At 46.4% G+C, this 14,696-nt stretch overlaps 1 protein-coding gene across 1 annotated transcript; it reads left to right on the top strand.

Annotated features, from left to right (window-relative positions):
* Window positions 1-1,915: 1,915 nt before the first annotated feature.
* Window positions 1,916-12,300, top strand: Gins4 (GINS complex subunit 4). Its single transcript, XM_021219522.2, has 8 exons — window positions 1,916-2,117; window positions 2,366-2,485; window positions 4,659-4,745; window positions 6,409-6,522; window positions 9,453-9,550; window positions 9,656-9,744; window positions 11,774-11,864; window positions 11,966-12,300. The coding sequence occupies exons 2-8, from the start codon at window positions 2,390-2,392 to the stop codon at window positions 12,060-12,062; spliced, it is 672 nt and encodes a 223-aa protein (XP_021075181.1). The 5' UTR covers window positions 1,916-2,117; window positions 2,366-2,389; the 3' UTR covers window positions 12,063-12,300.
* The last annotated feature ends 2,396 nt before the right edge of the window (window positions 12,301-14,696 follow it).

The following is a 14,696-nucleotide window of genomic DNA, read 5'->3' as shown; positions in this document are numbered from 1 at the left end:
GGCCTCTCCCCCTTGATTACTAATTGAGGAAATGCCCCACAGCTGGATCTCATGGGGGCATTTCCCCAACTAAAGCTCCTTTCTCTGTGATAACTCCAGCTGTGTCAAGTTGACACAAAACTAGCCAGTACACCCCTCATAGACAAACACCCAGGGTGGTTTCAGCATTCACAGGACTCCGTAGGTCACACCGGAAGCTTGGGCTGGAGCAGTTTCTAGAATGACAGCTGCCTACAGAATCTACTGTAATACACCGAACAGCCAAGGCTTCTGGTTCTTGTTTCAGAAAATACAACTTCATAACCAACCTCACTATTTTAAGCTAAGATGATATTTTCATAACTAAAGATAAATGCAGTAATTTCTTATTATTCTCGGCTACTCTACAGATGGGATTTATTTTATCTGTCCCATGCTCATTTGATAGTAAAATATCAATCTAATGATATATGAAACAAAATACAATCATCCTATTTCAAAAAATAGGGGATGAATAGTAAAATGTTTACACCACCAGGAGGCGGAGGTGGGTGGATCTCTATGAGTTTGAGGCTAATGTGCTCTACATAACAAGTTCCAGGTCAATCAGAGTTACATGATGAGACCCTGTGTCAAATAAAAATAAGTAATAAATTTTTTTGTACATCAGTGATAAACTGTAGTTGTTGGAGACTGAACCCAGGTTACATGCTAAGATTGGACTGTACCACCACACTGCACTCCCCAAGTCTTATTTTAATGAAAAATATAGATATAAGACCAAGAATCTTTAAGCTACCATAAATTTAAATTTCCACAACTTTTCCTGTTATTTCTTATTAATTCAAGTAGAAATATGTCAGGATGCATAATTTATAGGTGTATAAAACTATAAAAATTTGCAATATGATTCCATCTTGAAGTTAATTAGGAAGTTTGGCACTTAAAAAAATGTAGGGGGCTAGGGGCTGGAGAGATAGATAGCTCACTGGTTTAGAGCACTTGCTGTAAACCAGAGGACTGGAGTTTGGTTGTCAGCACCCATGTGGAACAGCTCATAACCACGTGTAACTCTAGGTCCATCAGGATCCAATGCATTCTTCTGTCCTCAGCTGGCACCCACACTCATGTGCAAGCACACATACATACATACATGAAAATAAGGAAATATATCTATCAAAATAAACTTAAGGGGGCTCAGTGGCTAACAGCACTTGCTATGCAATCGTGATCTGAGCTCAATTCCTTAAAACATAAAAAAAAAAAAAATCTCGATATGGCTATATACATTCCCTAGTCACGTGGAAAGAAAAGACCAAAAGATCACTGGGGCTTCTTGGATGCCAGCATAGCTCCAAGTTCAGTGAAAGACCCTGTCTCATGGGACTAAGGCAGAGAACAAACGAGCATCCTCCAGCCGCTATAAACAGGCACATGTTCCTCACTTCCCACATACTTGTGAGCATGTACCACATGTGTATATTGCATTCACGCTCACTAAAAAGGTAGAATCTTAGAAAGTCAGTAGGCATTCTTTCATCACCAAAAAGAACAACTCAAATAACATCAGAGAACAATTCTGCACAAAAGGATGTAAAGGAAGGACAATGGAGTGAGTCTCTTAAATGTAGTCTCAGCGTACATTTATGAATCTATGAACAGGCTTGGCAATGGAAGCAACCCACAAACAGTAAATGTTAAAGGAAGGGACAGGGTCCTGTACAGATCCGCCACAAGACGGCGCTGCCTGCTTTCCTTGCTGTGAGCCGAGCGCCCCCACGTGGCCGTCCTGAGACGGCGCCACCCGGCCCTGCACTCCCAGCCTCCGTCCCCGCCTTCCGAAAGTACGTTCTGTAGCTCCGCAAGAACCAAGGGCGTGTGTCCGCTTTTCCCCGGGCCTGATTGGTTAGTGCGCCCCCAGCGCGGGGACGTTTTCCGGTCTGCGCTGTGTTTGGGAAAGGAGCGCGGGAGCTGCACCGCCGTGGGTCAGGTCGGCCGGGCCGCGGGCTTTCGGCGCGATCTCTGGCTCCCACCGCTCGGGGGGCCTCCGCCCGTGGTGTCCCGCGAGCGTGCGGGCTAGGAGAGAAGGGAAGAGGGATCCCCCGCGCCGTGTAGCCGCTTTGAGTGCCAACTGCGAGGTGAGCGCTGGGATGCACGTTTCTCGTTTGAACCCAATGGGCTCCTGGGCCACTGAGACAGAACGCTGCTCCCGGCGACGAAAAAGAACATTTAGTATGGTGTCTGCTCGGTTCCAGGCCCGTGCAGCGGGAAGGATTAGGAGAGAAGCCCCACAGTGCGCCCCCTCCAGCCCCAATAAACTTGTTTCTAAAAGCCTTTTCTTGCAAGTAAGTGGGAAAAGCTTTTCAGGGTGTTGGTTTCTTTTCAGGTGTGGGTTCCGGGTTGAGAAACGATGACGGAGGTTCTGGATCTCCACGGACAGGACTCTGATGGGGAGAGTGAGGAGATGGTCCTAACTCCTGCAGAGCTCATTGAAAAGCTGGAGCAGGTAAGCACAGAACCCCTATGTCCCGAGTCCTTAGCTCTTAACTTACTCCAGGTGTTGCAGTACCACGGCTCAGAAAATTAGGAAACGGAAGATTGGTTTCCGAAGAGCAGTGTTTGTAACATCTGCATAAACATAGGAAGCCAGAAAGCAGGGCCTTCTCTAGGAGACTCATCTTTTCAGTCTTCAAGGATGGCTAGTAAAGGTAGGCTTTGGACACATGTAGAGGACTGTTTCACAAAGCAAGGCTCTGCTGTGCTGTTTTGAGGACGTAAAGATGTGTGTGATGGAAGCACGCATTTCTCTATAGTAGTCTCTTCCGCTGTTTCCTCCCCCATTGGAAGATGTCGGCTCTAACAAGAAATTGCCATCCCTTTTAGTCATAATAGCAGTGATTTTTTTTTTCTTGTATAGTTGTTTCTTCTTCTCCTCTTCCTCCCCTTCCTCCCCTTCCTCTTCCTCCTCCTTCAATAATATCTTCTCATGAACCTCTGGTACTTTAGGAATTCTGAACATGCTTGGGTTTTGTTTTGTGTTTTGTGTGTGGGGGGGTTGTTTTTGGTTTTGTTTGTTTGTTTTTTTTTTAGTTTGTTTTTGAGATAGGGCCTCACTGTGCATCACTGGCCGGCCTTGAACTCTCAGAGTTCACCTGCCTCCGCCCTCTGTGTGCTGGCAGTAAAAGCATGCGCTGTGTTGCCTATAAGTTCCGGCACTGCGTTGCCCCGTAAGTTCCGGGACATTCGTGGCATATACTATTGAGTGTTGTTTAGAGAGCAGCTGACCATGGGTGCCCACCTCCAGTGGATACCTCTACAACACAGCCCCTACAGCCAAGGCTCAGGGAACGCCAAAGAAGAGGGAGCCAGAGGAGCCAGAGGACCAGGATATCTGCTGCGGGGTTGTCCTTTCTATATCTCTATGTGTCAGGGAGGCTGTGCCCATGAGAGCTCAGGAATATGGCTGCTTAGACAGGACCCAGACAATGAGTGACGACGGCATCCCAACATGGCTGGAGAAACCCCACAAGGCCCCACCCCTAAATGAGCTGCAGACAAATAACTACAGCTGAGAGAAAGGAGATGAGTCTTCCTCGGGGACGAAATCCCTAAATGGTTATGCAATGCCAAATGGGCAGCCCCGAAAACATACATACAAGCAACACTGAATGAACCTAGCAGGATCTATATCTATATCTATATATGCGCAACAGTAATTTAAAAGAGGCCATGAATTTGAGAGGGAGAGTCGGGGGATATGTTTGACGTTGGAGGGAGGAGAGGAAGAGGGGATGATGTAATTGTACTTTAATTAAACTTTAAAAAAAATAAAAGGTTCATTGGGTATTTCCTACAGTGCAGTTTCTCATTTCAGTGATTGTATTTGTTTGGTAGGACTGTATAATCAAACAGTTTGAGCGGCTTACCAAGGGTTTTACTATGTGTAAGAGGCTAAGGTCAGTGTACTGGCTGGATGGTTTCTTCTGGACCATCTCTCCTTGGCCGGTGGTGGCTGTCTCCTGTGTGGTGTCTTCGCTTGGTCTTCTCTCTTGGCTGCATCTGTGGTAACATTTTGTTTTCTGAAAAGGACGCCAGTCACTGAATTAGGTCCCATCCTCGGGAGCTTGTATTAGCACCCTCACTTCTTCAAAAGCTACAGTAGCAACCACAAAAGAAATTATTTACAAAGAGTAAGTGTAAGTCAGGGGTGGCGGCATGTGCCTTTAACGCTGGTACTCAGAAGGCAGAGGCAGGCCAGTGGGATTGAGGCCAGTCTGCTCTGCGTGGCCAGTTCCAGGACAGACTACACAGTGTGCTGTCTCAAAAAAGGAGAAAGAAGGAAGAAAGGTGATGGTGCCAGGATCGGTAAGGAAGTAGAAAGGTGTTCCAGTTGATGCTCTTAGATAACAGGTAAGGCTAGGGTATCATGTGACATTACTGGGAACTTACCATAATGATGAAAGAAGTAGAGTAAGTCAAATAATCTTCAGTTGGATAAAAGCCCCTTCCTAAAAGAGGAGATGGGAAGGCTGCCAGACAGCATGAGTTGTCTCCAGAGTATTCTCCCAGCAGATAGCCTTCTACGTGAGATACTTGTACCTTTCACGGGCCTGCGAGCTGTCTTTGGTGTGTTCTGCTCCATTGTGAGTATCACTCATTTCTCCCGTGTTGCTTTCTAGGCCTGGATGAATGAAAAGTTTGCCCCCGAGCTCCTGGAAAGCAAGGCTGAGATTGTCGAATGCGTCATGGAACAGCTCGAGCACATGGTAAGAGTTACTTGTCTCTGGACTGCAGAGGAAGAGCGAGCTCAAAGCATTTGATCAGCAAGGCGAAGTGTGGTCTGATACCGAGTCTGTTTGCTTGGCTCAGCCCAACACTTTAAAAAATAGTTACCAGCTGTCTCAGTCACAGTTCTCTAAAGGGACGACTGAAAGACTGAAATCTATGTTTATTACAGTGGCTTACAGGTTGTGGTCTGGCTAGTCCAACAATACCCGACTCCCAGCAGAAAGCCAAGAATCTGATAGTAAGTGGTTCGTTCCAGTAGGGTAGATGTCTCAGCTCATCTTCAGTATGTGTTGGGATCCCAAAGATATGTGTCCTGCTACTAGGGAAGTAACGCTTCAAGAGCCGGGCAGATGAACTTGCCATCAAGAGTGAGGGCAAGCAGGCAAAAATCAAGAGCCGCCTTTTCCTGGGTCCTTTTATGTAGGCTGCCCACAGAAGGTGTGGCCCAGATGTGAAAGTCAGTCTTTCCACCTCAAATGATCGGATCAAGAGAATTCCCTCACAGCTGTGCCCAGCTGCTTGGGCTCCTCCAGCTAACTCCAGATGTGGACAAGGTGGCAACCAAGATTGGCCATTGCATCTATGTTTATAAACTACAAGGGTTTCCATCACATTTTTGACTTAATTTTTATTTCATGTGTATGAATGTTTTGCTGGCACAGATGTTTCTGTGCTGCATGCATGCCTGGAGCCCACAAAGCCCAGAGGAGAGGGTATCAGGGTCTCTGGAACTCAGGTTACAGGGGGTCATTAGCCCACTGTGTGAGTACTAGGCACCAAACCTGGGTCCTTGCAAAAGCAGAAGCGTTCTCAACTGCCAAGCCCTCTCCCGCCCGAGAGCTGCTATCAACAGCAGCATGCCAGCTTCCTGTGCGCAGTCTGGTCTGTCCCTGACTGGATCTACATCCGAGGGTTTGCCAGAGCAGCTGAGTACCCTCCGTTCACTGTGCTGCCCTGTTTCCCACCATCTCTGGCAGCTTTGCTGTCTTACATCCTTCACCTGCCTCACCCTTGCTGCTGACGCTCAAGTTTGTGGTCTTCAGCTTAGCATGCCCTGGGCTTCGGTCAGTCCCACCTTCAGAGCAGTGCGGTGTCGGTGTCACAGCGTCTTGTAGTGCATTGGTTGTTGTTTTCCCGCTTTGTGTGATTCTCAGGTGCGTGCGTTCGCACGTGGATGTGAGAGTCACAACAGAGCTTTGGCTGTCAGCTCTCCTCTTCCTCATTGAAGCGGGGTCTGTTAGTTGCTCACTGCTGGGCATGTCAGCCTAGCTGGCCCAGGAGCTTCCAGAATTGTTCCCATCTCTGCCTGCCTTTGTTACTGCATTCATGCTGGGGTTACAGACATGCACTGCCACTCCTGGCCTTCCCAGGGTCCTCGTGCCTGCAGTAACAAGCACTTTACCCAAGGAGCTATCTCCCAAGTCCCCAAACTAGTGTTATGACACTGGTTTATGGACCCTTGTGGCTGACCGTATTCAGATCCTATTCAAATAGTCATCTTTAAAACAGGTAGTTTTCAATTCTATACCTAAGAGTGTTCTTTGTTTTCTTAAAACTGCATAATTTTTCGGGTCCTCGACTTTGCCAATGCTTCTGGTGCTTAGTGCTTGAACATCGTGATTTAAATTTCTCTTACAATAGGAAGAAAATCTCCGAAGAGCCAAGAAGGGGGATCTGAAGGTCAGTATCCATCGGATGGAGATGGAGAGGATCCGCTATGTCCTTAGCAGCTATTTGCGGTGTCGACTCATGAAGGTTTGATGGGCATTGATACAGTAAAGTCGGGACGTGAATAGCATGGGAAGAAGCTGAGGGCCTGAAGATTGTAGGAGCCTAGCGTCAGAGTAGCCAGCGACTGAGGCAGCGAGTCCGTTCTGGGACATGTAGTGGGAACTGTAGGTTAGATGAGCCCAGGAAAAGGCAACACGCCCAGGTCTGACGTACTTGATGTTGTGGTGCTTGCTGGAGGTAGAACGAGTCAGTCGTGAAGATGGAGCTCTGTGTGAGTCAGCTGCCTGGCCAGGGAAAGCCCGTTCCAGTTCCTGAGAACCTGTCAGATGGATGACGCAACCTTGCTGTCCTGTAGTCCTCTGACTGCAACATGCCCACTAATAGACCTTTTAAAAAAGAATGCCTGCCTAGGTGGGCATAGTCTCTCATGCCTCCAGTATGTTTGTGTGTATATAAGTGTTTTGCCTGTGTATATGGGACCATGTGAATGTACAGTATCTTCAGAGGCCAGAAGAGGGCCTCAGATCTCTGGAACTGGAGTCCCCATGTGGGTGCTGGGAACCAAACTTGGGCCTTCCAAAAGAACAGCAAGTGCTCTCAGCCATTGAACATCTCTCCCACCTATTAAATGTGAGCTTATTAAGTTAGGCTGTTATCCTAGACTCTGAATCCCGATCTTGTCATGAAAATACTAGCTATCTTTTCATACCTTGTCATCAGTCTTCATGCATATGCAATAAAAATTTGTATCTGACTTATTAATAAGACTGAGCCATTAAGAATATGTTACCAGAAACTTCTCTCAGATAGACATCTATCTACTGGACAGTATGCTTTTTGTTGTTTTTGTGGGGTTTGTGTATTGGAGGGCGGGGAGTATCTTTGGGCCAGGTCTTATGCACCCCTGGCTAGTGTGGAACTCGCAACACAGACAGGGATAGTCTCAAACTCAAGGATTTGCCTGCCTCAGATTCCCTAGTGCCGAGATTAAAGGTGTGAGTTACCGTGCTCGGCTGCTTTTGTGTTTTTATTACACATGGCTATTTGTGGATTTTTTTTTTGTCATGGGTTTTATAAAGCTTAGGCTGGCTTCAAACTCACTATGTAGCCCAGGAAGACCCTGACCTTTCTGAGTGTCGGGATCATAAGCAGGCACTCCATACTGTTTTCTGTAATGCTGGGGATCAAGCCCAGTGCCTTGTGCACTCTGCCAGCTGAGCTGCATCTCCAGCCATTTTCGTTTAAGACAAGCATTCGCTATAGTGCCCGCTGACCTGAACTCAGGATCCTTCTGCCCCAGCCTCAGCAGGCATTCTTATTTTAACGTTTATTAGTGCGCATGTTGAGGTCAGAGGACAACCTGTGGGATAAGTTCCCTGCATCCACCATGTCGGGTTCATGGACTCAAATCCAGGTCCTTGGGTTTCCTGGCACTGAGCCAGCTCCTGCGCTGGGGCTGGGAATTGAACTCAGGACTTCATGTGTTCTGGGGGCCTGCCATGGAGTCTCTCTATCCCTAAACCAAAATTCTTCATTCATCCACGTATGAAAGGTATATACAGAGGTGACACAAAGTTTCAGATCTTACTTTTACTAAGACAGGTCTCTGCAGCCAGGGCTGCCTCCGACTTGAGCGCTTCCTGTTTTAATCAGTGCTAGGATTATAGGCATTTACCACCGGGCCTGACTGATAGGTCACTTTAGAAAACAGCATACAAGAAAAAACTTAAAGGGTTGATTTACAGTTTTAAAGGATGGTCAGTGCTGCCACGTGCATGGGTGGGTGGGTGTGTGCGTGTGCGTGTACGCATACGCGCCTGTGTTTCCCTGCTGGCTTCCAAAGACCATTTCCTTGATTGGGAACCACAGTGTTTACTCCACATTGCAGGCTAGTCCTCCCAGGCTGCTGCATCCATACCTTTTTGCGTGTGTAGCATTTGTCGTTGTGGTGTGTTTGTGAGTTTGCTCTGGTCTTGTTGATGTTGAGCTTTTTTAGGTCTCGCTACTGTTTTCCAAGCTATATATTTCATTTCTGGAGATACTCTAACAAGTGAATGTCATCTTTGTATCTGTGTATTCTGTATACATATTTTCAGCTTTTCTGTAGGTTTCAGCTCCTGGGAAGATACCTCTACAGTAAATATTCAGTAGTAGAGCCTCTCTTCCTCAGCATCAGATACATTTGTGTTTTCTGAATTTCTTTACCAAGGCTTTCCTCTTTGAATTGCCTTTCTTGTTTTTGGAGGGGGATATCTTAGAATGTATCTTTCTTTGAATTCTTAGAATCTTACTGTTAGTGGGATTTATTTTTTAAACCCCTAGTGCTTTGGATGTGGACCTAGTGTTGTGTTGAGTGTTTCACTGGCGTGTAGATCTAGTCACAGTGTCTGTGTCTGGTACCCATGGAGGTCAGAGCATCACACTGGACTCCTCCCATGGACCTGGAGTTACAGATGCTTTGAGCTGTCGTGTGGGCACTGGAACAGGAGTTACAGATGGCTTTGAGCTGTGGGCACTGAGAATTGAACCCAGTTCCTTTGCAAGAGCAGTGAATGCTCTTAACCACTGAGCAGTTCCTGTAGCCCTTTGTTGTCAACCTTCGAATTAGCAACAACTTCATTCAGCTTGTTCCAGGCCAGTCAGAGACAATGTCTCAAAAACCAGGGTCAGTGATACCTGAGGAAATGCAGGGTTGTCTTCTGGCTAGTTCACGTGCGCACATACATAACTGTGCGCGCACACGTATGCACACACACACACACATACACGAACACACACGAGCACATAGGCACAGGCAAATATACAAAATGAAACTGGGTCTAGGCTAGCTCAGTGCCAGAGAGCTAGCATACGCCCAACACTGAGATCAGTCCTCAGCACTGCCATAAAGAAAGCAGAACACAAGCACTTGACTCCTGAGTGATGGAGCTTCACATTTTTATTTCTCTTCACAGATAGAGAAGTTTTTCCCTCACATCCTAGAAAAGGAGAAAGTGCGCCCTGAGGGGGAGCCTTCCAGCCTGTCTCCGGAGGAGTTTGTCTTTGCCAAAGAGTAAGTGATCAGGAAACAGAGAGCGCCCCCCCCCCTCCAGTTGTCACAGTAACCTTACTCGCTCCTGTTTGTGCACACCACAGCCGTTTGAGTTCTTTGTTCCAGGTATATGGAGCACACAGAGGCCCATTTTAAAAACGTCGCCTTAAAGCACATGCCTCCCAACCTGCAGAAGGTGGACCTCCTGAGGGCAGGTAAGATCAGGATCTTAGTGTGCATCCCTGACATCTTCAGAGACCTGGAGTCCGCTCCCTCTCGTCAGTATGGAAAAATATGGAGGCAGGGAAGCAACAGAGAGAATAGAAGTTGAGAGGGTTCTGGTTAAAAACAAAAGGAACCAGAGCTAGATGTCAGGATTACTGTTTCAGCAGTATTGTGACCTGAGAGTTGGAGTGGACTCAGGGCTCTTATGCAGATACAGGCTCCTCCTTTATTCAGCCACATACTGTCTGAGCCCCAGGGGTAGGGGAGGAGTCCTGGGCCTTTCTGAGCTCTAGGGAAGCAGATCTCATAGGTTTCAGCATGGCTAAGACAAGCTAGGAAGCAGTCTCCTGCCTCAGGAAAGGGCTCATCAGCTCTGTTGTGACCAGCTAGTTGAGTGTGTGTGAGTTGTCCTTGAATGCATATCCATCTGCCAGAGCCTGTCACAGTTAAGTCTAAGGAGACCAAGTTGCCAGACCAAAGCAAGTCTTTCTCTAACCCAGCTCACCTTGTTTACTGAGTTCGGTGTTCCTAGGCCACACACAGAGCAGTGCCCTGAGGACTTATCCTTTGCCCTAACATGGGTGCTACACCAGAAGTCCTGTAGTACGGAACACTGTCCTGTGTTTGAATAGCTCACATTTTGGGCAGCTGGAAGTCCAAGATCAAAACACCAGCAGATTTGGTGTTGAGGAAGAGCTTTTCCCCCTTCATGTTTCCTTCTGTGTGTCCTGCATGGCCAAAGGGAAGAAATAACCTCTTTGTAAAGTCACTCAGACCCACGTGTGTTTTGGTAGCCTCTTATCAGAACACTGGTCAGATTGACTGAAGGCTTGACCCCTTAATGGCCTCATTTGACCTTACCTCCTTCTTAAAAGCCTTCCTCCATAGTCTCATTCCAAATACCAGAAGTTATAACTTACATGTATGAATTTCAAAGGAATACACTTTAGCCTATGACGTCTTGAAATAAACCAGACCCATATCACTGTAGAATTTTAAATCAACAATTTCACTGAATCTGCCTTGAGAGCTCCATAAGTATAGGAGCCATTGAAGCCCAGCCCAGCTTGTGCCACATCCTGACATGCTGGCATTTCTTAGCCTTAATCATGGAGAGACTATTTAAGGTTAAGACCATATTCCTCTTCAGTACTGTCCCCATGTAACCCAAGCTTTCGTTTATATAAGGTTCTGTTCATGCATATTCTACCTCAGCCTTTTCATGGCATCCCAACTTCATTCATCCTCTTTAAATCCTGGGCTTTTCTGTAAAGCTCATATCTGTTGCTTTCTTCCACATCACTGAATGTATTTGCCACAGATGTGAGGTTCACCAACCACTCAGTTAGCACCTCGTCTGGAAAGACACATCAGACTTGTTCGTATCTCCCTTAATGTGCAGTGGCGTCCACCCATCTGCCTTTACTTTTCAGTGTGTGACCTGCAGTCATCCATGGTCTAAGATACAAAGTGGACGAGTCTAGAAATAACCTGCAAGTTATTCATAATAACATGCAGGCAGTATACATACATACACTCATACACATAAAATAAATACCTAAAGAGTACTTTTTAATCCTGCACTGTTGTGACCAATATTATAAAATCTCACTTATCAAATAACTAACACTATACCTCAGACTTACATTAAAGTGGTGGCCAAAGTTTGTGAGTAATTTACCTCCTTTCTCATGTAGGCATTATATCCTGTCATCAGTAACTCATCAGGACAGTAACAGAAACCTTCGACTTTATTACAGTATGATTGTTCTTCAATGCTACTAAACTCTGTATGTGTGTGTGTGTAAATGGTATAGTACTATTCACTGGGGTTCTTGGAATGGACCGCTTTCAAAATAGGAAGCTGCTACCCATGAGAATCCCCTAGGCAGTGTAAGTCTGTCATTTGTTGGATGAGTAGTTTCTGTACATCAGGAGTCTCCGTAGCCTTCGCGCTAGTGGCTTTTGTCAAGTCGAACATGTCAGCTGCTTTTGGTTACACTTTTGTTTTCCTGTCAGTTCCCAAACCAGACCTAGATTCCTACGTGTTTCTGCGAGTGAAAGAACGACAAGAAAACATACTAGTAGAGCCAGAAGCCGATGAACAGAGGTGAGTAGCGTGTGGATCTTCCCCACAGAGAATCAGCTAAACGCCATTCCCCACGGAGAATCAGCTAAACGCCATACACACAACTGTCCATCCTTTTTCAGAGACTATGTGATTGACTTGGAGGAAGGCTCACAGCACTTGATCCGCTATAAAACCATTGCACCTCTTGTTGCCTCTGGAGCAGTTCAGCTAATATAAAACAAAGCAAGCCTGAGGGCATGGAGTCATCACAGACAATACTAGAAACGCCATCTCCTTTTGTGCCTGATAGTGAAGTCATGTTCCATACAGTTGGTCAGCAATGTGTGGACCACTTGGCCATGGAAAGGCTTCAATGCACACCCTTCTCCGAAATTCCTGTTTAACCAGCACCAACAGATGGGGCCCGTGCTCTGTATACTCAGAAATAAACCAACTGTCAGGTGTGTGCCTTTTATTTTTCTACTACTTCCTGAGCTTGGGAGGGGTCACGAAGAGGCTTCTCTGCCCTGCCCATGATGGCAAGATGGATTGGGCATAACTTGATGATTACAGAACTCCTTTAGCTTTCCTGTAGAAGATCATAAGCAGTTGTGGTCTGCTTCTTTACAGCGTTAATATGTGACCTAATGGTTTGGAACCTCAAATACTGAGCTTAAAAACAAAGGTCTTTCATGCATAATTGAAGAAAGTCACAACTAACAAAGCCACTGTTAAATGTCACGCTTGTGGTAGCAGGAGTCTTCGGTCAGTTCTTAGCTGGTGTCTAATGAAGTAGATTCAGCCTGTGTCTTAGGCAGCTTGGCCCAGCAAGCCTCCAGGCCTTATGGCTTTTCCTGACCCAGCCTCTGAACAAGAGCATCATTATTAACTGGCCTAAAGTGGGCTTCAGCCCTTTCCAGGAATATGGGTAAAATAATCTAGTGACCAGCTTCACCCGGACGCCCTAAGGGAAGCTAGACAGCTCATGGGTCTGCACCTGGGGACTGATGAGAACAGCCTGTGCTTTGGGCTCTCTTCTCTCCCTCTTGAGACAGGGTAGTTCTGGCTGTCCTGGAACTTGCTATGTAGACGAGGCTGTGTTTCAACTCAAAGATCCACTCTGCCTCTGCCTCCCTATAGCTTAAAGGGGTGAGTTACCATGCCCAACCAGTCTTTTTATGATAATACAGATTTTCACTTAACATGATCAGAGAGTAAACCAGTGAAATTGCTATCACTGCCAAGAGAACCCACTAGATACAAGCAAGGAAGGTTCTCTGTGAACGGAAGCGTTTGATATTCCTAGTAAACTCTACTCTCCAGCTTTGTCCTCTGCATTAAACACGTGTACTAAGCAGACTGTGCTAGGCACAGCCAGAAGTCCCAGCTCCAAAGTATGCTAAGTCCCCTGCAAAGCATTAGGGTGATTCTCCAGAGCGGCCAGATGTGTGGTTGGTGTGGCGGCCAGATGTGTGGTTGTGGTTTTGAGTACTATTGCTGCAATAGAGCACCACTGGGAGGGATCGAGGAACCTAGAGGTGATAGGACGCCACAGAAGACCAACACTCAACTAGCCTGGAACCCTGGGGGCTTCCAGAGACTGGACCATCAACCAAAAAGCATACGGGGGCTGGACCTAGGCCCCTTCACACATGTGGCAGATGTGCAGCTTGGCCCCTTCACACATGTAGCAGATGTGCAGCTTGGTCTTCATGTGGGTCCTCCAACCTGAGGCTAGAGCTTACTCTGACTCTGTTGTTTGCCTGTGGATCCTGTTCCCCTAAGTGAGCTGACTTGTCTGGCGTTAGTGGGAGAGGATGTGCCTAGTCCTGGAGTGACTTCAGGTGCCCAGGGTGGGTTGGTAACCAGGTGGTATAAACTTGCCTATAGGTGCATTTTCTCAATTGAGATTTCTTCCTAGAGGAGTCTATAACTTGTATCAAGTTGACCCCCTTTCAATTTGGCACACCTATATACTGCTATTAAACCATAACCTTTACATTCTTATTTGTCCCAAAATAATAACAATATCATAAAACACATCTAACTTTAAAAGTGTTACAGACTTTTAAAATTAAAACATAAGTTCATTCTCTTTTCAGTATCCAAGGTATCTAAAAATTAGGTTCCTGTAAAATTCAAACTAACTTGCATACGTCTTATTCCAAGAGGGAAGAACCAGGAACAGGCACCATCAAGTCAAATGGAAGGTAAATCTGTTCTCATCTGCACACAGCACGTGTACTTTGCCTCAGTAGGCTCAAGCCAGCTCCAGTCCACCCTTGCTGCTATCCTTGATAGTCATCCCTCAAGCCTGGCATTTCCAGTATGTGTTGTGTCTCCACTGCAACTGAAACTTTATCTTCACCAATGGCCTCTGTGACAGCTATTCCTGGTTGTCAGCTTGACTACATCTGGAATGAAGTACAATCCAGAAATGGAGAGCACACCAGATATTGAGTCTGGAAGACACAGGCTTTTGATCTGGATTGTGACATGGGATAACACATACTTTTGATCCAGATCTTGAGGCTTCGTGGGCAGGAAAGCTTAGGTCCAGGCAAGGTAGTATATGACTTTAATCCCTGGAGACAAGAGGCAAGCAGATCTCTGAGTTCAAGGCCAGCCTGCAACAGAGCAAGTTCCAAGTAAAGGTCCAGGTGTGGTGGCACACACCTTTATAATTTGGGCCATACCTTCTGCTGGAGGCCTACATAAGGACAATGGAAGGAGGAAGGATTCCTTCTTTGCCTGCTTGTACTTAATTGCCAGCACATCTTTTAGAACCTACTTCTTTAGGATCCCAGCTTATATAGAAGACCTGCTAAAACACGTAGCCTCTTGGAACTGAGCAACTACTAGATTCCTGGA

The sequence above is a fragment of the Mus pahari genome, chromosome 19 (genome assembly GCF_900095145.1).
Source record: "Mus pahari chromosome 19, PAHARI_EIJ_v1.1, whole genome shotgun sequence".
NCBI classification, from domain to species: domain Eukaryota; kingdom Metazoa; phylum Chordata; class Mammalia; order Rodentia; family Muridae; genus Mus; species Mus pahari.
Note: the sequence above shows the minus strand (reverse complement) of the source record. Positions and strands in the feature narration are given on the sequence as shown.